This window comes from Globicephala melas, chromosome 1 (genome assembly GCF_963455315.2).
Source record: "Globicephala melas chromosome 1, mGloMel1.2, whole genome shotgun sequence".
In the NCBI taxonomy this organism is placed as follows: domain Eukaryota; kingdom Metazoa; phylum Chordata; class Mammalia; order Artiodactyla; family Delphinidae; genus Globicephala; species Globicephala melas.
The window spans coordinates 93,952,855-93,976,061 of record NC_083314.1 but is presented as its reverse complement, the minus strand read 5'-3'; the positions used below and the strand labels follow the sequence as shown (position 1 = coordinate 93,976,061).

General features: G+C 36.4%; 1 protein-coding gene across 12 annotated transcripts in view; it reads left to right on the top strand.

Moving 5' to 3' along the window:
• The window catches only part of NTNG1 (netrin G1), a 338,223-nt gene that overhangs the window by 174,559 nt on the left and 140,457 nt on the right, over positions 1–23,207 (top strand). For all 12 annotated transcript variants that reach the window (XM_060301827.1, XM_060301879.1, XM_060301855.1 and 9 more), the window contains exon 3: positions 817–1,457. In XM_060301827.1, the coding sequence (XP_060157810.1) occupies positions 817–1,457 (641 nt within the window). The remainder of the gene's footprint in view (positions 1–816; positions 1,458–23,207) is intronic.

Here is a 23,207-nt window from a genome sequence, read left to right as displayed (position 1 = left end):
AATAATGGCTAACATCCACAGAGAGCTGACCGTGGGCCGGCACAGAGTAATACATCAAGTGGCAGTGATTCTCTGCAAAAACCTTCTAATTAAGTACTGGATTTTCCTGTCCTGATAAGTTGGAGCACACCCCCACCCTGAGCAATCCCCTTGCCTCTAGCTAATAGGATGGCAGATGTTGGGATCAAGCCCCAGAGCCTGTAGTGTACCACATTTTAATGATTTGTGGTGAGCAAAGTAAATGCTTTAAAAGCAAGCTTTATGAAGCAGGGACCCAGTTAAGTATGATGGATTTGAGGTGAAGCAAAAAGAAGCTGGATGTCATATGGGGGTATTGTTTCCCAAACAGGACACAGGTATCTACGGTTCATTGCTAATTCTAAAGCTTTACTTGAAAAATGACTTCTTAAAAAATTGTGCTCTTGAGGAATGTCCTTGAGGCATGGAGGAATTTCCTTGCTTTTCTATAACATCTTTCTAAGAGGATGCGGAGGTATTGAGCTGTTAGACAGTTGCTCAGTGTCTTTGTGCTTCTGAGATCACATTATGGGTCTAACACATATGGGATAAATAAACTGTTTTCATTTCTTAAAGACCATGGGAGGAAATAAGACAAGAAAATTACCATATTGCCTCTTTTTTTTTTTAAGCTATTAAAGAGGAGAATCCAGTTAAGGCAAATAAAAATGATTACTGCAAACAGGTTGTTGTTGGTTTTTTTCTTTTTCTCCTAGCCTCCCACTCAGCAACAGCAATGTGGCAAGACTTGTGTCAAACCAGTGTTCTGATGCACCCTCTTTTCTTCTTCTTCCATAGGGCAACCCCTACATGTGCAATAATGAGTGTGATGCAAGTACCCCGGAGCTGGCACATCCACCTGAGCTGATGTTTGATTTTGAAGGAAGACATCCCTCTACATTTTGGCAGTCTGCTACTTGGAAAGAGTATCCCAAGCCTCTCCAGGTTAACATCACTCTGTCTTGGAGCAAAACTATTGAGCTCACAGACAACATAGTTATTACCTTTGAATCGGGGCGTCCAGACCAAATGATCCTGGAGAAATCTCTTGATTATGGACGAACATGGCAGCCCTATCAGTATTATGCCACAGACTGCTTAGATGCTTTCCACATGGATCCTAAATCCGTGAAGGATTTATCACAGCATACGGTCTTAGAAATCATTTGCACCGAAGAGTACTCCACAGGGTATATGACCAACAGCAAAATAATCCACTTTGAAATCAAAGATAGGTTCGCGTTTTTTGCCGGACCTTGGCTACGCAATATGGCTTCCCTCTACGGACAACTGGATACAACCAAGAAACTCAGAGATTTCTTTACTGTCACAGACCTGAGGATAAGGCTTTTGAGACCTGCCGTTGGGGAAATATTTGTAGACGAGCTACACTTGGCACGCTACTTCTATGCCATCTCAGACATAAAGGTTCATGGAAGGTAAGAAAACAACTGTCTGACTTGAATGAGAATGGGTGTGTCCAAAGAAAAGGCCAGTTTGCTGCTCCTGCAGCTGTAGAGTGACATTTGTCCCTTTCTACTGTAACATTTTCTCAGGAACGCCAGCCTAGAGGTAGGTTCTGAGGCATTTGAGACCCTTCTAACTCAGCAGTAATTGGTGATCCCAGAGTTGCTGTCACTGAACCTGAACCTGGCAGGATTTCTTAGAATTTAAACCAGAGGCCAAAAAAAACCATCTTACTTGAGAACAAGGAACTCACTAGGTCAGGGGGTGGTTTAAGTCTTTAAGGTAACGAAGCCAGGGGAACAAAGCCAGCTGCTCTGTAAAAGGGACTGAAAAACAAAAAATACATCTTACTATTGTTTTTGAATGCAAGAGAGAGTTTCGGCATGGTTCAACTCTCTGTTTATGTTTTGTTATATCGTACCAAAAAAGTTCCAGAAATGAAAGTTATATCTCTTTACATTTATTAAATCAGAACCGAAAGCATTTAGGAAATACACTGCATTTATTAATGAGGGGCAAGCTCTACTTTTCAGGTTCTTGAATGTTATTATCTTAAAAGGATATACTATCGTTTAAAATATGAACCTGACTCAGGCTACCTTCATTTTGTCAGTCAATTACAGATGCACCAGAGTTCAAATGCATTCATGCTCCCAGTCAGGCATATCTTTTTTTTGATAATATACCAGAGACACAATTGAGCAAGTTTCCAAGGATTTTGAAGACATTTAAATGAAAAACTTGAATAATGAGAACGAGGACCACCAACACAGAGATTCTCAACCAGATTTTTAAGTGTGGTATGCTACCAGAATAGCCATCTGACAGGAGGTGAAGCATGAGATGATGAGTTGGGAAAACTAAAGGTAAGAGTGGAGTATAGAGCACATTGAGGGAAAAAAAAAAGGAAATGTGAAGCAAAGCAATAATCATTCTAAAAATGCCAAGAGAGCTTTAAATCAAAATATATGAGGATAAGAATATAAACAGTACATACATCATGTAGGTTTAGTTAATCATAAAAGCTAAACAAATAAGTCCAGATTCATTGATTACTGGCTTCCAGTAATCCCTTAGGGCAGCTTAGTCCTCAGAGACTGGAGAAGTGTTGAGACTCCCTGGGCTTTCAGAGAGTTGTCTCAAACCACCTTTAATAATGGTGCTGGTACACTTGTGCACTAGAAGGAAGAAGTGGCCACTGCTGTTAAGTGAGAGCCAGAGTGGGCACGCAGAATGGGGTGGTGGGCATGACCTCGGTAAGGTGGAAAAGGTTTCAGAATTTTACCTTATGGAATCTGACTTATGGAGAACAGCAGGAACTGATGGCCACCTACTCTCAGCTTTGTTCTGGCTTCATGTTTCTCATGGAGGAGTCAAGAATCTTTAGCTATGGAGCCTCTTTTAAAACTTTTAACCAAGGTTTGGTGAAGTTTGATGAAAATATCTTTAGAGCAAAATCATATTTCTGAGAGAAATGTGCACTGGTTCAGTATTGAGCTTGTGTGTTCTAGAGTTCATATACGACCAGGGCATGACATGAGAGCGGTGTGGAGCTATGATGTTTCATATGAGTTTGTGATTTATAATAAAATGCAGCTATTGTACTCATGAATATTTTAGCAAAAGATCAGTTTCCAGTATCTTATTCTTGGGAACATACAATATATAAAAACAGTTGATGTTGATATTATTAACAATAGCATACCACAACAAAGTAACAAGCATTCTGTTTATCTACAAGAATAAATATCAAAATTAATAAGCTGAGATGTGAATTTGAATCCTAGTGTGATCTATATTGTTAGGTAGAATCATCTAGGTCAGCTTACTTACAGTTTGAGAAATCCTTAAACTAAGCCAAAATCCTTATAGCCCAACTTCCCCTAAAACTCTCATTTTTCACTTATAAAAAAGGCAGTCTTGTGATGTTTTTTGGCTGGAAAATAAACATTGTTTGGGCTTATGTCTGTTATTAGATATTCATTTTTGTTTCCTCTGATTACTTAAGAGAGTATAAAATACACTTTAAAGCTAAAAGCATTTTGGTGCATTCTCTATTGGAGTCGGACATACTGTCACTTAAAGATGCCATGTTAGAAATGTAGAATCCCACCAGATTTATCATTTTTCTTCATCCTAGTAGTATCCTTCAACTGTATTTCAATGGTTCTGAGGAGTTTGGAGGAGCCCTCCTCCCTTCTCTGGGACTCACCTCCACTGTCTTTTCCTGTTCACCAGTCAACTGAAAGCTGGTGAAGAAGCAGCTGGGCAAAAGAGAAAGGTCCAATAGAGGTGAACCCCTTCCATAAGGTTCCACTCTGTCACCTCCAAACTCTGTCCAAATTCCTCAGGGCAAAACTGATGCTGGCATGTACTGTGCTAGGTACCAGATGGCTGGGGTATTTTTAGTCTTAAGGGAGGGACTAAAGAAGCAAGGCCTGATGGCTCGGGCATATCTCCAGCTTCTAAGTTATATAAGGAAGATGGAGCCACTAAGGGAACTGTTGAGCTATTGCCTGGTTCACAGCCCTTTCAGCAAAGAAGCTGATATACACTTGAAAATTTCAGTTGGGTTAAAATCCTGAGTCATCTTTTTCCTACATAGTGAATAATCTATAGGAGGATTTGATGATCTCTAAAAGAAGGTACTAAAATTTCTTTTCAAGAATATCATAAATATAAACTTTCCAAAATATAACTGTCTTTGCTTCTCTCAGCCCATGCCCTCTGCCATCCTTGATGTGATTACAATGTTTAACTTACTTTTACATGTCTGTGTCTGATCATTATAATGATATTTTTCTACCTGTCACTCCCCCACCACTCCCACCATGATGTGAGAATTGGCGTGAGTTATTTGGGGAAAGTGGGTAAATTTCCATAGAATAGTGGACACATAATACTACAAGTTTTTTTCACCTTGAAATATTAAGCTACGAAACAAAAACAATTGACTGTGAATTCCAATTTTCTACTTCCTGTGCACGTGTATATGGCCTTTATGTTTTATACTGACTGGCATTATTTGGTGTAAAACTAATTTTGATTGTTATTAAACTAATGTAGCATTTATGTTCTTTTTAGCATGTGACACATCTGATACCAATTTTATTGTTGACAACTATAATCACATCATAAAAATTTTATGCCTCTTTTGCTACATACATATTTTGCTTCCATTTACTCACTCTTATTGTGTATTTATTAAGATAATGGAGGAAAAAGAGGACATAAGGCCGTTGGCAATCTCAGCAACTCCATGTTACTCACATTGTTCAATAAACCTAATAATCTTCATGGACTAATTCTGACTTACGGATGTCCTGCTTCAGTAAATCAGGGTGATTTTCTCTAGTGAATAATAGACGAGTGCAGTGTGCCAGTACCTTAATTAAAGAGTGGCTCTCTTAGTCTTGATCTCATTTTAATTTACAGGGTAATACTACAATAATATTACTAATGGAAGCTACATTAAAGGGCATCAAGTAGCATTAACTGTATTAAATTATGGTACTTGTGTTAATTAACTGCTGAAGCAAGATGGTTCTAATGGCCAAAAAGGTCATCTAATACATAAATAAAATCTACCCAGACAAGGGGTGAGAGGAGAAATGAAGAGTAGATGTTTGTTCTGAATATCTTTTTATACAGACAGGGAGTTAAATGCACAGGGCTGTTAAATATAGATATGTCCAAAATGTTTTCTTAGTCACGCAGTTGGAAGTTTTGACTTTTAAGTGTTTTGTTTCTGTTTAAACTTTCCAGATTCAAATTAATTGAAAAGTAAACATTATATTTGTAAGATACATAGATTTTAGAGAATATAAATTCAACATTATCGTTTCTTTGAGGTGAAGGGCTTCAAGGAGCAATGCAATTTATTGTAATAATTGTTAAGTCTGAAAGACCAATGAACATTGGATAATATGCTCATTTATTTGTAAGATATACAGTCAGCAGTGTATCAAGGTACTGGTTTCAGACATAAGATAGAAATTTTTTTCAACCTCAAAAGATTTAGGACAGAATTGTAAAAACTTTTCTCAGTGATAGAAAACTCTAATGCACATCTCCATTACTTGCCTTGTTACACAATATTCCTAAACATAATTATCAATAATTTTTTCCCAGTAGTGTTTACTCATTTCTTGATCCCTGCAGGGCCTACCCAAGCTCCCTATAGGTGGTTGGCTGTCAGTTACTATTTAGAGAATTGACTTCGCCCTGATGCCTCCATTTATCTTTAAGAAAAGAGCCAGGGAGCACTAGCACAGAAGCTCCACTTCCACACACTTTTGGGTGCTTTCTTTGCTTCACTGCTGCCCCAGCTCAGAAGCACAGCCTCCCTGCCTAATCCCAGGACCTGGGAAGGTCCAGGGACAGAAATATTCTCTTTGGGTATCAGAAGTGAGAAAGGTCCCCTATACTCTCACCCTCAGAAGGAATCAGATATATTTATTTAAATGTCGCCTCCTTGGTATTTGCTCTAATTGGGACAAAGTGAGGTTGAAATTCACTTTCTTGAAGCAAGGCTTTCAAATGGTTAGTGCACAGACTTGTGATATTAGGTAAACAGGAACACCGGTGGAAGTTTAAAAGTAAAAAAGCAGTTGGGCATTTTTCAAACTTTCTCAAATAATTTGGAAAACACATGTAATATGGAAGTGCTTTGCCAATTATAAAAGACTTACATTTATCCTGTAATTTCTCTTAGTCTTTTTCCTAGCGGCAATTTGGATAAATCCACCAAAATATTTACCCCTTGTCTCTCCTGTGAGAGGCGTCCTGCAGGGTGCTTTTGACACATTTTTGGCCTGTCATTTTTCCGTTCTTCCCAATTAGTCCTAAATACTGAGGTTGGGCTTTACTACTGCTTTTGTAACACCTTTCTTCTTTCTGTTACCCAAAAAGACTTTACCTCTGACCTGGGACAGGTGGTGGGCTAGACAGTGGCTATATAGAGATGCAGGAGGCATAGTCAGTGCCTTCAAGGAACTGATATCCAGAAGGGGCTGAGACATGTAAACAAAAATGATGACAGCTTGGGTTAAATGCTTTTACCGTGTGAGTGTATAAAGTGCCCTGGAAACAGAGCAGGAGATACTAACTTAATCTGGGAAGCCTCGCAGAAGCTCTGATGAGGATGACATTTGCATGGTATCTTGAATATGTGCCTTAGAATGCCAAGCAGCCAGTGCAGAATGGATATTCTAGGTTACAAATTATGCTTTAAAACAGCACAGCATGTTGAGGAACTCCAAATAGTGAGGAATTGGTGGAGTGGACAAATCCTGGGAGATGCTCTTCCATCTTCTCCCTATGTATGTTTAGTATCTCCAAGAAGCCTTTAAGGATTCCTGCATCTTGGCCTCTGAGTTCCCAATGTCATAGGAAATCTAAGAGTATATGGGTTCTCATATAGCAATTAAATGTAGGTGGGAAACATTCTAAGGCAGTGGTGTTAAGAGGATAGTCCAGTGTGGCTGTATTAGCAAGGAAATACAGAGAGAGACAAGGAGAGCAGTACAATTGCTTAATTGTGGAGCAACCGTAACTCCAAGTCCTGATGCTTAAGTGGAGAGTCTGTAAAAGCTCTCCAAATTCCACAAAAGCAATTAGAGCATAAGGGTTTAATATTTGCTTACAAAGTCAATAGGACTTGGCAACCAATCAGATTTCAAAGAAGGAAAGACTTTAGTAGGGATCCAAGTGGGGAGTCCAGTAAAGGATTTGAAAATACTGCTCTGGTGTTCCAGAGAAAGATTTGCATTAGAAATGTAGGTTTGAAAATTATCACCTTCATGTGATGGTTGAAGTTTAGGGAATGGAAGACATTGATATGATAGGGTGTTTTCCCTTATAATTTTAAATGACTATGGTCATTTATAGAACATTTACAGAACTCTGTGGAGTACTGTCATTTAAGAGGTAATTCTTGAAGCAAATTAAGAAAAACTCTGAGAAACAGAAGGAAATCAGAAAAGAGGAGAATGAAGTGATTCTAATAGCCCCTATTAATGTTTAAGTGGTAATCCTTTACATTTGTACAGCACTCAGGTTACAAGATTCTTGTTATACACCTTCTTTCCTTTAGTCCTTACAAGTAACTTGTAAGGCAGGTGCTGTTTAACCCCATTTTACAGATGAGAAACTGAAGACCAGAGAAGTTCCATGACTTTTTTATTTTTAACATCCTACACATAATAAAGTGACAAAATCAGGTTGCTGATTACAAACTTCATGTTTTCTCTTTATTATGCTCTTGTAGCCACACTAACCTGAAGTGAGCTCAGTACATATAGCAGACTCAGAATATCCCAAAAGACCCACTTTAAATGGCAATAATGAACCAATAAGTCTTGTGGCTCAACCCTTCTTGGAATATTCTGGAAGGCACTTCTCCATGACTTTTGGCCCAGTACAAGGTATCTCCATTTTGCTTTTACAAAAGACCTACATTAGTACCTGTTTTCGCTAACCAAAAGGAGTCTAAAGAGGATTTTCACCTTTATTTTAAAAGGAGAAATGCAAAAATAGTGTTCAGCGATTATTCTGCCCCAAGCCCCGTTAGAGGCAGTGTGCACCCTGGGCAGCCCGGTGAGAGCGGCACTGCCAGGCTCCTTCCCTGGGAACTACACTCAGCATCTCAGCATCAAGGCTCCATAGTTTGGAACTGTGTCTGTGAGCTTCTGTGCTCTTATCTCAACTTATTCTGTCCATCTGTTACCAAGATGTGTCCTAGGGTAATTGCTTCTTTGCTCTACACCATTTCAGCTTACGAAAGGTTTCATAGGAACTCCCTACTTTCAGATAGCGGAGGAAACCTGCATTTCATTATACCAGATTGCAGTGTGTTTATCTGAACTCTAACTTCTTACTTCATTTTTAGCAACTTTATAATGTGTGATTGGGCTAATTTGTCATATTGTGTTAGGTTTTAACAAAATTAAGATAGTTGCTCATTTTCTGAGGGGGAAAATAAATAGATGAACTTAATTTTTTCCCATATTTTTCCATAGACCTTTAATACCTGCAACTACTTCCACTTAACGGGCATCATCAAACACTAAAACAAGCCACAAACATTAATGGATAAACTTGGAAATGGCCAACTACCTTAGTTTATTTTAAGAAAGTTTATCCTTCAGTTGAGAGCAATCAAATTTTCCTTTTAACTTCCATGTATTAGTCCACATTCTTCCTTCTGGAACTATAGTGAATGTGCGCTACCTCTTTCATATAATAAAATTTCATAAATTTGCAGTCAAGGATTCTATCCCTCCAAGTCTTTTTTTTTTCCAAGTTAAATTTAACCATACTATCAACCAAAAATTTTAATTCCTTCTTCTTTTTGAAGGAAAATGAAATTCAATAAATAAGAGCATTCAGACGAAAAGCTTAGTAACCATAATTAAAAATAAAAAACAGGGCTTCCCTGGTGGCACAGTGGTTGAGAGTCCGCCTGCTGATGCAGGGCACACGGTTTCGTGCCCCGGTCCAGGAAGATCCCACATGCCGCGGAGCAGCTGGGCCCGTGAGCCATGGCCGCTGAGCCTGCGCGTCCGGAGCCTGTGCTTCGCAACGGGAGAGGCCACACAGTGAGAGGCCCGCATACCGCAAAATAAATAAATAAAAATAAATAAAAATAAAAAACAACATAGAGTATTGCTACTTAACTCCAGTGAAAATGCTTAAAATAAATATTTATGGTATGAACCCATGTTAAGAGGACACCAGAGTGCCATTCTGATTTGGGGCATAATTTTTAAATCCTTGAGGATTTCTTGAATTATAAAGAGAATATATGCATAAGCAGCTCATTTTCCTCTGAGGTTTATACCATTATAAGGAGAGAATGTATCTAATAATTTCTTCAGTTAAATTATGAACTTCCTTAGTGTGCAGAAAAGCAACCCAGTTTAGGAGCTTGTCTCTTTATCCTTAACTCCCCAGTGCCAGAGATTTTTTTTAACTAATGGGTCAGTAAAGGAAAGATGTCTCCTTTTAAGAAACATAAGGATATTTAGGCAAAATACCACATAATAAAAAAGTGAGATAATTTTCTCCCTCACTTAATTTATCATTTTTAGAGGAAGTTGTGTTATGGCTACATCCGTATGCCCAAACAATGGGAAATAGGGATACACTCAGCTTTTCCATCCACCTTCAGGACCCATGTTTTTTATTCTAATTCAGTGGTTGTCATCTTTGGAAGGTCTTCTTGTTTTATTGTCACTAGGTTCAAAGGTATTTCCTGACACAGTAGGAGTTCATGGCCATTGGTCGATATTGAATGTAAAAGTTTTTGTGGATCTATGTGATCAGCGGTTCAGTAGAGACACTCTTTCCATTCATTCTCCAAATACAAGAACAAAAGTGTTAAGGTCCTAGCTTTTATCATAGTAATTTGATTGTGTGGATAGATATGTTGATTTCATAACAATATAAATATATACTCCAATTCATTAAGCCACATTTAGAATAAAAAATGTTAGTGTAACCAGAATTAACTGCACTGCATATAAATTCATGTTTGCTATTTCTGCCTCCTTTTTATAGGTAAGAAAACTGTATCTAAACAAGATCAACAATCAGTGGCAAAGAGGAGATAGAATTTTTTTTGCTTTTTTATTTTTATAAAATTTTTTTTTTACAATTTTAAACGTTACTTTCCATTTACAGTTATTAAAAAATATTGGTATATTCCCCATGTTGTACAATACATCCTTAAGCCTATCTTACACCCAATAGTTTATACCTCCCCCTCCCCCACCCCTATATTGCCCTTACCCCCCACTGGTAACCACTAGTTTGTTCTCTATATCTGTGAGTTTGCTTCTTTTTTGTTTTATTCACTAGATTGTTGTATATTTTAGATTCCACATATAAGTGATATCATACAGTATTTGTCTTTCTCTGTCTGACTTCACTTAACGTAATGCTCTCCAAATCCATCCATGTTGCTGCAAATGGCAAAATTTCATTCTTTTTTATGACCTAGTAGTATTCAATTGTATGTATATACCACACCATCTTGATCCATTCATCTGTGGATGGACACTTAGGTTGCTTTCATATCTTGGCAATTGTAAATAATGCTGCTATGAACATTGGATTACATGTATCTTTTCAAATTAGTGTTTTTGTTTTTTTTTTTAGATATTTACTTAGGAGTGGGATTGCTGGGTCATAAGGTAGTTCTAGTTTTAGTTTTTTGAGAAACCTCGATATTGTTTTCCACAGTGACTGCACCAAGTTACACTCCCACCAGCAGTATACAAGAGTTCTCTTTTCCCCACATCCTTGCCAACATTTGTTATTTGTGTTCTTTTTAATGATAGCCATTCTGACAGGTATGAGGTGATACCTCATTGTGGTCTTGATTTACATTCCCCTGATGATTAGCAATGCTGAACACCTTTTCATGTGCCTGTTGGCCATCTACCTTTCCTCTTTGGAAAAATGTCTATTCAGTTCTGTTTGTTTTTTTGATGTTGAGTTGTATAAGCAGTTTATATATGTCGGATATTAATTCCTATTGGTCATATCATTTGCAGATGTTTTCTGCTATTCAGTAGTTTGTCTTTTCATTTTGTCAATGGTTTTCTTTGCTGTGCAAAAGCCTTTAAGTTTAATTAGGTCCTATTTGTTGTTATTGTTGTTTCTCCTATTTTCTTTACTTTAGGAGAAGGATCCAAAAAGATATTGCTGTGATTTATGTCAAAGAGTGTTCTGCCTATGTTTTCCTCTAGGGGTTTTATAGTATCCAGTCTTACCTTTAGGTCTTTAATCCATTTGTGTTTATTTTTGTATATAATGTTAGAGAATGCCTAGAGACAAATGAAAACAAAAACACGGTGATCCAAAACCTATGGGATGCAGCAAAAGCAGTTCTAAGAGGGGAGTTTATAGCAATACAAGCTTACTTCAGGAAACAAGATATCAAATAAAGAACCTAACCTTACACCTAAAGGAACTAGAGAAAGAAGAACAAACAAAACCTAAAGTTAGTAGAAGGAAAGAAATCATAAAGATCAAAGAAGAAATAAGTGAAATAGAGACTAAAAGAAAACAATAGAAAAGATCAATGTAACTAAAAGCTGGTTCTTTGAAAAGATAAACAAAATTGATAAACCTTTAGACAGACTCATTGAGAGGAAAAAAAAAAGGGAGAGGGCCCAAATCAATAAAATCATAAATGAAAAAGGAGAAGTTACAACTGACACCATAAAAATACAAAGGATCATAAGAGACTACTATGAACAACTATAGGCCAAAAAATGGACAACCTAAAAGAAGTGGACAAATTCTTGGAAAGGTACAATCTCCCAAGACTGAGCCAGGAAAAAATAGAAAGTATGAACAAATCCATTGCCAGTAATGTAAATCAGTAATTTAAAAATGCCCAACAAACAGAAGTCCAGGACCAGATGGCTTCATAGGTGAATTCTACCAAACTCTTTAGAGAAGAGTTAACACCTAACCTTTTGAGACTATTCCAAAAAATTGCACAAGAAGGAACACTTCTGAACTCATTCTTTGAGGCCACCATCACCCTGATACCAAAATCAGACAAAGATGCTACGAAAAAAGAAAATTATAGGCCAATATCACAGATAAGCATAGATGCAAAAATCCTCAACAAAATACTAGCAAGCCAAACCCAACAATACATTAAGGATCATACACCATTATCAAGTGGGATTTATTCCAGGCAGGGATGCAAGGATTTTTCAATATCCATAAATTAGTGTGATATACTATATTAACAAATTAAAGAATAAAAACTATATGATCTTCTCAATAGAAAAAGCTATTACTAAAATTCAACATCCATTTGTGATAAATACTCTCCAGAAAGTGGGCATAGAGGGAACCTACCTCAATGTAATAAAGGCCATATATGATAAACCCACAGCTAACATCATACTCAATGGTGAAAAGCTGAAAACATTTCCTCTATGATCTGGAACGAGGCAAGGATGCCCACTCTCACCACTTTTATTCAACATAGTTTTGGAAGTCCTAGCCACAGCAATAAGAGAAGAAAAAGAAACGAAGGGAATCCAAATTGGAAAGGAAGAAGTAAAATTGTCACTGTTTGCAGATGACATGATACTATACATAGAAAATCCTAAAAATGCCACCAGAAAACTACTATAACTCATCAATGAATTTTGTAAAGTTGAAGGATACAAAATTAATATACAGAAATCTGTTGCATTTCTATACACTAAAAATGAAATATCAGAAACAGAAATTAAAGAAACAGTCCCATTTACCATTGTATCAAAAATTATAAAATACCTAGGAATAAACCTACCTAAGGAGGCAAAAGACCTGTACTCCAAAAACTATAAGATGCTGATGAAAGAAATTGAAGACAACACAAACAGATGGAAAAATATACTGTGTTCTTGGATTGGAAGAATCAGTATTGTTAAAGTGACCATACTACCCAAGGCAATCTACAGATTCAATGCAATCCCTATCAAAATACCAATGGCATTTTTCACAGAAAAATTTGAAATTACTTATGTTTCGGCAAATTAGTTCATTTCTGAACCTCCACTTGAAAAAAATTGGAAGAATGAATAGCCTAGATTTAAAATGTGTGATGTAAGTGTCTCACAAATATCATTGGTCCAAAGATCCCAATCCAGAATATTATGTAATTGGGATAACTACTGTGTCAGCTCTTTCTTGATTTGTGACTGGTGCCTAAGACAACTGATAATGTGCTAGGAATGTATTGAGAGGACACAGGACAAAACATTAGGATCTCAAAATCATTTTTTGTCTTATTTTAGAAGGGAACATTGGCTAGGAGTCAAGAGGTTCTAGCTCTAGCTGTGCTAATAACTCTGTGAGCTCAGAGCAAATCTCAACCAGTGTAAGCAGAATCTCCTCATCTTCAAAATGAGAGTGTTATACTTGATTTGTGTTTCTCAGAATTACTCTTCAAATAATGGCTGTAATGGTCAAAGACTTTGGAAATGTTGTTTGCAATATTTCCTTCTAGGAGAATCACAATATATACTAGCATATTAAAGGCCCTGAGATGTCCTACAGTAAAGGAATGTTTCCATTTTATTTAACCAGATCCTCCCAAACACTTAGTCAAAAAAACCCCTCTATTAGCACCCCAAAGAATTAGTGTTAATGGAACTCAGGTAGGGTAACAAGGTCTCTTCAGTCTCCAGTATCGTTGGACTCTTCATATGATATAAGGAAATAAATGAAAACATAGTGTGTGTGTGTTTGAACTATTTGCAGTGCTAAGAACAGCAAAGGTATTTGATATTTCACAGCAAGGTCTAATTTTAGCTATCATCCTTTGATATCATTGCTACGTTAAGAGAAAAAATGAGACTATCTTAGTGAAAGGCTAGCTTTGATGGGGAGTACCTTTGTTTTTTTACTGTTGCTCTTATTTTTTGAACATTGGAGAGTACTGTGTATCTTTAAGAATTATAGGAAATTCACTATTCTATTGGAATAGATAGGGATATTTTTGTTTTGTTTTTAAGCTAGAGAAATTTGTGATGGAAGAGTCAGCAAAGATGTAAAAAAATGAAATGCCAAGTGGTACAATCTGGTGCATTTTAGAGATAAATAGAGATGCTGGAGGATTTCTCTTCCTCTCAGATGTAGCTCCTCAAACTCTAATTACAGCAATAAACTAAAATCATGTGTATAAAGGAAAATAAGATTAACTAATACTTAATGTATTATTTTTACTTTCTTTCCTTTGCTCTGGAAGATATTCTTGAAACCACAGGCTGATTTTAGTTAAATATGGGTCTCCTTCCTTCTACTCCTGAGGAGTGTTAATGAATAACAACTGAAAGCCCAGTAAAACTAAAATAGTATACGGCTAAGGGTTATCATCTTGTCTAGGAATTGTGTGGCTGCCCTGGCTGCTTTTACTCATTTGGTCCTGCTAGAATATCAGGGAAGCAAAGCTGTTGCAACATATTAGTAGCATACATGTGTACTTATAGATCCTCCAGTGCTACTTAGGTCAGGGAACAGATGGAGGTAGGGTGGACCAAGAGGTGATGGGATGGGAGAGTCTAAGAGGTTAGCAGTTTGGCAGGTTGGGAGGAGACAGCCTCATGAACTCCTGTACTGGAATTAAATATACAGTGTGTATGCCAAACAGAGAGTCATAGCACTGCAAAATCATTTCTTTTAAAACTGAAAAAAAACCCCATGAAAATAATGTAACTCCCTCTTTTTCAGATGTGAAACAAAATGGTTAAATGAATTAACCAAGGATGATATTGTTGAATAACCAAAATTTAGATCCAGATAGAACTTGTGTTTTACTCACTGATCTGCCCTCAGTGCCTATAACTGGGCATGGCACATAGTAGGCATTCAGTAAATACTTAGTGAGGGAATGAGTGAATGGGTGTGGAATACCCTTTTGAGCATCAAGCAAACCAACCATTCTAAGAATCTGTACTCTTCCCATTAAGCATCCTGTGGCCATCTTTGTGTATTCCTTACATAAAACTGCAAGGGAATTGGGGCTAAGCACAATATTTTTGGTCATGCCACTTTATCCAAAATACTAAAATTGCAAAGCTTCAATCTTCAACCAATTGTCCAAAGTTAGAGAATAAAATTTATCTACCTCAGATATCAGAGTAATGTATGTATTCAGGATAATATCACCCTACATATTTTCTTCTATTATTTGTCTGATTGGTGTTTTTAAGACCAGAAAAACTCTTGGTTCCTTTCCTGGTTGAGGACAAGTCTGTGAAAAAAATTGGACTCTTCTGCCCAATAAATATTTAATAAAATGACCATATGTCCCAAAGTTGCCTTCAATTGATATTTGTCACCTGGGTTCAATAACCAAGGAGTTTAAAAATGTATAAAAACCATCATACAATTTGTAAATGAAGCCTTTAAATATTGTTAAGGTCAGGGTTGGGATTGCAGAGAATTTGAGCTGAGAAGGCATGGAAACAGGCTGTGACCTTTTGTGAACATACGTCTTTATTAAAATAATTCAAGTTCATTATACACTCTTAAGTAGCAAAATAAGATTAAAATTATTAATATACAATATACAATGGAATATTACTCAGCCATAAAAAGAAACGAAATTGAGCTATTTGTAATGAGGTGGATAGACCTAGAGTCTGTCATACAGAGTGAAGTAAGTCAGAAAGAAAAAGACAAATACCGTATGCTAACACATATATATGGAATTTAAGAAAAAAATGTCATGAAGATCCTAGGGGTAAAGCAGGAATAAAGACACAGACCTCTTAGAGAACGGACTTGAGGTTATGGGGAAGGGGAAGGGTGAGCTGTGACAGGGCGAGAGAGAGTCATGGGCATATACACACTAACAAACGCAGTAAGGTAGATAGCTAGTGGGAAGCAGCCGCATGGCACAGGGATATTGGCTCGGTGCTTTGTGACAGCCTGGAGGGGTGGGATGGGGAGGGTGGGAGAGAGGGAGACGCAACAGGGAAGACATATGGGAACATATGTTTATGTATGACTGATTCACTTTGTTATAAAGCAGAAACTAACACACCATTGTAAAGCAATTATACCCCAATAAAGATGTTAAAAAAAAAAAAAAATTATTAATAGTAAAAGGCTGATTATGAGAACAAAGGAGAGAGAATGAAAGAACATAATGTATGGCAAGCCCACAGTGGTGGAATTGTGGGTAATATTTGTGTCTTTCTATCTTTTTCACATTTCATTCATTGAACATGTCATCAGAATAAAATCAGTTTTAAAAATAATGTTAAAATTCAGCAAATTTGCAGGATACAACATCAACACACAGAAAGAAGTTGTGTTTTTATACACTAACAATGAACAATTCTAAAAGGAAATTAAAAAAACAATCTCATTTACAATACTATCAAAAGAATAAAATACTTAGGAGCAAACATAACCAAGAAGGCAAAGGACTTGTACACTAAAAACTACAAAACATTGTTGAAAGAAATTGAAGACATGTATAAATGAAAAGCAATCTCATGTTCATGGCTTGAAAGCTGTTAAGATGTCAATACTACTTTAAGTCAATACTACTTAAAGCAATCTGTACAGTCCATGCAATCTCTGTCAAAATCTCAATGACAGTTTTTATAGAAACAGAAAAATCCATCCTAAAATTCATGTGGAATCCCAAGAGACCCCAAATAACCAAAGCAGTCTTGAAAAAGAATAAAGTTGGAAGTCTTACACTTTTTGATTTCAGAACTTACTACAAAGCTACAATAATCAAAGCAGTGTAGTACTGGCATAAAGATAGACATATAGAGCAATAGAATAGAACAAAGAGTACAAAAATAAACCTCACATATATAATCAAATGATTTTTGACAAGGGTTCCAATCCCATTCAAAGGGGAAAGGACAGTCTTTTCAACAACTGGTATTGAGAAAGCTAGATCTTCCTGAATTGGGGATAGAAACTTACCCAGGCAAGCACTAAGAGGCCAAGGTAGGGAGGTTCTCCTCTCTGATGATGCCTCACTTCCCCAATTCAGGATTTCCAGGTAGTTCTAAGCACCTCCCAAAACTACACCAAGGGCTCTCCTTTTGATAATGGCCAAGCATTTCACATCATGCTAACTCTCCTTAAAATAATGACTACAAACTCCAGACTAAATGTAAAAGCAATTATTTGAAGGCCCTAGAGAGTGACAAGAGACAGGCTGATATTGGAGGGGAGTCAATACTTGGAAGAAAGGAGAGGTATTAGGTGAGTTTCCCTTTATTCTGCTTTTCCCCAAGGGCAGGCCTCAGTCTATGCAATGCATGATGGGGAAAAGGAGGTGCAGTTAAAACTCAGATGGAAAATCTTCTTATCTTATCGACTTGAACAACAAGTGGACAGGATGAGGCAACCACAGCAATTAAAATGTCAAGAGAGAAATATGAAAAGGAGAGAGTCAGAGAGGGGGGAACCCTAAATACTACGCATAAACTCTACCTAAATCTCTGGCTGATCCCAGAATCATTAATGTGTGGGGCAGTCTCCAAGCAACCTAGCGAAAGCTAAAAGAACTGAACTTTCAGCTGCTTTTGCAGAGGAGACAGCATATGCAGTTTGAATTTAGCCACTTTCACTGCATGCTAAAACAAGTGAACAAAATCAATACTCTTCAGAAGAACATAACAGAATCCAAATTATTGGATTATTGGTGTCTACAAATTATTATTCATGGTATCCAGATAAAATAGCAAATTACTCAATATGTAAAGAAAACAAACAAAAAAGATGACCTACGTTGTAGAGTAAAGACAACTGAGACCAAACTCAACATGACTAAGATGTTGGACTTAGTACACAAAGATTTTTAAAGCAGCTGTTATAACAATGCTGAAGGATATAAGAACTGTGATTTTAATAAGTGATGATATGAAATATCTGCAGGGAAATAAAAACTATTAAAAAATCAAATGGAAATTCTAGTACTTAAATGGTATAACTTTTAAAATAAAATTTCACTGGTTTACTTAAGAGGACTTTGGGGCTGCCAGAAGAAAACGTCAGTGAGCTTGATGATAGATCTGTAGAAATTATCAAATATGAAGAACAGGGAGGAAGAAGGCAGAAAAAAAAATGATCCAAGCCTCATGGGCTTTTAGGACAATAGCTAAAGGTTTAATATGTGTGTAATACGAGTCCCAGAAAGAGAGGAGAGGGGGAATGGAGCAGCAAAAATATCTGAGGAAGTAATTCCTGAAATTTACCCAAAGACATCAAGTTGCAGCTAACCCCAAGCAAGATGAATATTAAGAAAACAGCTCCCTAAGCATATCATATACAAACCACTGAAATCCAGTGATAAAAAGAAGGTCTCGAAAGCAGCAAGAGAAAAAAAAAGGTACATTACGTATAAGTAAACAGCAATTCAAACAATCATTGAAATCCTCATCAGAAATAGAAGATAGTGAAACATCTTTAGAGTGATGAACAACAAAAAAAATACTGTCCATTTAGAATCTATATCCAGTGAAAATATCTCTTACAATGAAGGCTTATTAAAATCATGTTCAGATAAAAGAAAACTAGGAATTCATCACCATCACACCTGCACTAGAAGAAATGCTAAAAGAAACTTATCAGGCTAAAAGGAAACGATATCAGATGAAAACTTAGAACTTTAGGAAACAATGAAGAACAATGGAAAAGGAAAATATATGGATAAATCTAAAAGATTAGCTTTCCTCTTTCTTTCTTTAAAATGCATATCACTGTTTAAAGCAAAAATTGTTGACAGTTTATTATCATACATATATAGAAATAATGCATATAATAACTACTGCATAAAGCATGAGAGGAAGAGATACAGGGACCTATATACTTGCAAGTTCTCACGTTTAGCGTGAAGTAGTACAATGTTAGCTCTAAGTAGATGGTGAAAAATTAAGGCTATATAGTATAATCCCTAGAGGAATCATAAATAATAGTGATTCAATGAGGTATATCTTAAAAGCCAGTAGAAAAATTAAATATGGAAATCTTAAGAAATATATAATCAAACCAAAACTATACCACCCAAGAACAGAGGAAGGAGGAAGCACAGTTATCTGGGGAGCCTGTCTGCCTAGACATCCACTTAGGGTGATTTGGGGTACCTGATATTTTTTAAAAGTAGAAAACAAAAATACAGAGACTTACATTTTTCTTCCCACCTCCACTCTCCCACCCCCAACACACTGACTTGCACTCCCTCAGCCCTGCATCTCCTGGTGAGGTCCAGCTTAGCCCTCCAGTCCCCCTCCTGTAACTCCTATATGCTTCACCTGTTACCAAACTTTAAAAAATCTTAAGGGAAAAAAGTGCTTTCATATTTATGGTGTATGGGACCCTCTAAAGTCAGAGTACAAAGCAATAACCCATCTTGTGGCGGCCCACGGCAGCAGTAGTGGAGAGGAGGTATCCACAATGACAAAATGTTTCATCCTAGGGAGCCAGAAAGGTGATGGTGCCATTAGTAATATTTTAGAAATGGAGAGGGATACCTATTTGAGATGACAGCTCATATTTTAACTTAACTTAAAAGTGTTAATGGCCTATGGTTAATTGGAATTATGAGACTGGTTTTTACCAGAGAGGAGAGACTTAGATATAAGTATTTGTTAGTGAATGTATGAGTAAATTGGCCTATTGATAATCTACAAATAAATTAGTAAATTGCTATTTTACACTCTTTAAATTTTCATCCAAGTACAAATGTTTCCTTAGAAATAAGCAGATGGCGATCATTATTATCTTTATTATTACTGATTGCAGCCCTGGTATTTCCTAGTGGCACGAGAATACCTAGAAAGTATTCTTACCCCATATATAACCCTGACTGTATTTAGACCATTAATATAGGTATCATAGGACAATGATTTGACTCTTCAATGAGTTTTCCAACCATGGAAAATAAACCAATAATATAAGCATAGAGAATAAGATTTTGGATGAACACTATATTATAAAAATATCTTGAGAATGTTTTATTTCCTTTGGAAAAGTTTTTTTAAGAATAAAAAAAAAATAAATGGTGTTTTTCAGGAGATCTTAAGGACTCAAGAGTAAGTCTTTAACATCATGTTGTATTTTTCTGCACTCCTACCCAAGATGATCAGATCAGTTGAGAAATCTCATCCACATTCACTTCAGAAGAAACTTTTTATTGCCCAACCTCATGGTTGACCACAGATCAGAGAAAACCTAAGGGTGGAGTACGTGCCCTTCTTCGTTCAAAGGCTGATCTCCAGATCACTAGAACCACTCAGATGCTCTTTGGTTCCGACAGCTCTGCCACTTCTCTAGCCATTGTGAATTTGGGAAGTGAGCAGATCACAATCTAAAATGCAGTCTTTTCTGTGTTCTAGAGTGACCCATTTAGAGGAAGAGATAAAGCATGCTGAAAATGAAAAGTATGTAGTGTTAATATCAAAGGAGACCACGGCAACCACCTTCTTAACCTCCGCAGCACAAAGAATGTAAAATGTACCAGAATCCCGTAATGTATAACAGAAATTTATATGAAAAATAGGCCAGGCAATGTCAGAAATACACTATAATCAAAAAAACAAAAGAAGTCCATTTTGGAAATAGCAGTAACCATTTGATTAAACTTGTTAATGCAATGAAGACGTTTTGCACTTTTAAGAATAATTTATGTTTGCGGCTTAAGAAAGAAAAAAATAATCAGTTATGTTTAGATAAACAGAAATGAAGTTACAAGCTTTCTGAGAACATGATAATTGATAAGAATAAAAAGGAGTAAAACTCATTTAACTGGGAATCAAATCAGGTGGATCCTAATCCAAGAACTGTAGTATGGGAAATAATAATACCTACCTTACCTCCTTTTCAAGAATTTTGAAAAATGAAAAGTACAATACAAATAAATGTAAGCACTTAAATATTTAGTGCTTACTAGTTCCTAGCAGTGTGCCAGTTGCTGGAGATACAAAGAAGCCAAGGTCCCTATCTTTAAGTTGCTACCATCTGGATGGGTTGATAGCCACTTCACAAGGAAAATTATATAGCAGTGTGGTCTGTGCAGTGATACGGATGCATATAAGGTTGCTATGGCAACAGCAGGAAGGAGGAGGAGGAAGACCTTTGGGAAGGGGGAAGCTTTCTGGAGGACTTCTGATATTCTCTTCGTCATCAAGGTTATTTCTAAACAAGTACCTCCAGATGTTAGGTCAAACCATATGGAATTGTTATTATTAATCAGTTAAGGATGGTTGAATATTATGTAATGATTGAAAATATCTAGTGCCCTATCTTAGTATCAGTACACACTTAGACATTTTTTCCTTCTCCTTTCCCTAATATATCTAGATAATTCATTCACAGTAGACTTGGTTCCAGACACACAGAAATATTAAGTAAAATGTGGATTTGTAAGACTGCATGTTGTTTAATCAGACTGAATGACAGGCTCAATTTTTAATACAAAGTTAATCCTGTTTTCATTAAATATAAATGTTATTTATGGAAAACAAGGGTCCTGCAGAAGCAAGAGGTTATCTCTCAGGGTTACACATTTTGTACTTGCTTAGCATTGATGAGTTTAAACCAATAGGCTTCTTTGCAATTTGATTATTTGCTCCTTTCCTTGATATTGATTGTTCTATTAGATTTTGCTACTAACAAAAGCACGTGTAAAATTTCCAGTATTATTTTCCTACCAAAATAAGATGCCAGAGGAAATTACTACCACAGTTGAGTTTTTGACACAAACTAAAATAAGAAAATATTAAGTTGAGGCATATGCTTGTTAACTCTGGTTTACATGGAGAGGCAGCAGAGGGTGACTAGAAGCAAGACACACCTGGGTTCAAATCGCAGCTCCTTCACTTGCTACTAGATAGATTTCAGAAAAATTGCATAACTTAAGTATTTCAGAGTCTCAGTCCCCCTCATATAAAGTGAAACAACGCTATCCACATTAATGAGCTATTTTAAAGATTATTAATGTATGTAAAGTGGAAGTACATGTTAAATAAATGGTGGTTATTATCATAGGCCCAGGAATGGTAGTGAAAATTAAATATTATGACTTCAAAAGCAGCTTTGTTTCTTTTTCAATTATTTTTTATTAGTCTCACTACAACATATTGGCCCTATCAACATTAGCCATTAAGATTTTTCTTCTTTTACTAACTCTTTCTAGCTCCCTGTATTTTTGGACTATATTTCCTATATTGCTGAGTTTATATTTATACTAATATATAATTCATACTTTAGTGTACCTTCATTAATGCACATATGTTATCTGTCTTGTTTCCTTTCCCTTTAAAGACTTCAGCAGGTCAAATTATTGTTACCATATTTCTAGAGTTCTCTGTTGGTAGAAATCCCCATGAAAATTCAAACCAGGAATTGCAAAAAGAGCAGAGCAAGTTCAGGTTTTCTAGGGTTGGCCCCTTGAGTCCTGGGTAAATGCAGCTGTATTATACCCCATTTCCTCTGGGTCACAGATGTGTATTTATCCTCACCAATGATGGATGGCCTACTTTGACATTTTGCATGGATGACTCTTGAGAAAGAAGACTATAGTTATAAAAGATTCATTGGTTCATCCTACAGTCCTAACATTGTCACCTCGACACACAGTGAAAGTATTATAATGTGCCCTGACCCTGCTGATCAGCAAAAAGGAAAAGAAAATGTCTCAGGATCACCTAAGACAGAAAAAGAGTATGGCACTTCTTTTCCACAGGATGCAATAACTAATGCAATTTTTAGTTTTGTTTTTCCTTTGCTTCAAACTGCTTTTGAAAGGCAGCAAAACCCCTGTGTGCTGGGAAGGTTCAAGGGTCACCAACTTAAGAAGCATATCCAGTTCAGAGGCAAATCCATGGGTCATGAGGGAATTGGAGTAGAGGTTTAGCAGGTGAAGGAAAAAGTTATGTGAGCTCAGAAGAGTGGACAATTAAGTGAAGAAGATATGATACAAAAGGAATTATATATTATATAAATGACATTCAAAACCCAATTAAAACGAGTCACTCTGTAAATCATCTTTTTTGATTTGTAGTCGTATTTCACCTCTATTATATATTGAGTATGTTCTATTAGGCAAAGTGGACTTCTTAAAAATAAGTATTTTGCTGGATTTGGGAGTAACTTACAAACATTCTAACATTTAAAAATAAAATGTGGCTGACCTATCATTACCCAGGGAAACTCTGACATACAAATGATAAAGT